Source organism: Eimeria mitis, genomic scaffold (assembly GCF_000499745.2).
Source record: "Eimeria mitis Houghton genomic scaffold, Emh_scaff693, whole genome shotgun sequence".
Lineage (NCBI taxonomy): Eukaryota > Apicomplexa > Conoidasida > Eucoccidiorida > Eimeriidae > Eimeria > Eimeria mitis.
This window is the reverse complement of record NW_013575025.1, coordinates 10,661-10,861: the sequence shown is the minus strand read 5'-3', so window position 1 is coordinate 10,861 and position 201 is coordinate 10,661. Positions and strand designations below refer to the sequence as shown.

The 201-nt window shown below is 61.2% G+C and overlaps 1 protein-coding gene across 1 annotated transcript in view; it reads right to left on the bottom strand.

Moving 5' to 3' along the window:
- EMH_0019960 (uncharacterized protein) overlaps window positions 1-201 on the bottom strand; it is a gene marked incomplete at both ends in the record, with an annotated part of 5,908 nt that overhangs the window by 1,932 nt on the left and 3,775 nt on the right. The window contains one exon of the mRNA XM_013501467.1: window position 3. Coding sequence (XP_013356921.1) covers window position 3 — 1 coding nt within the window. The remainder of the gene's footprint in view (window positions 1-2; window positions 4-201) is intronic.

Here is a 201-nt window from a genome sequence, read left to right as displayed (position 1 = left end):
CGTCTGCAGCAAGCCATGCTTCGATTGTCAGGCGACGAGGAAAGCCCTGCCGCAGCAGCAGAGGGGAAGAAGCTGCTGCTGCTGCTGCTGCTGTTGCTGCTGCTGCTGCTGCTGCAGGTGCTGTAGTCCTCACCCAAAACGGCTCAGGGGATACAAGACTCGCGGTATCGCCGCTGCTGCTGCTGCTGCTGTTGCTGTTGG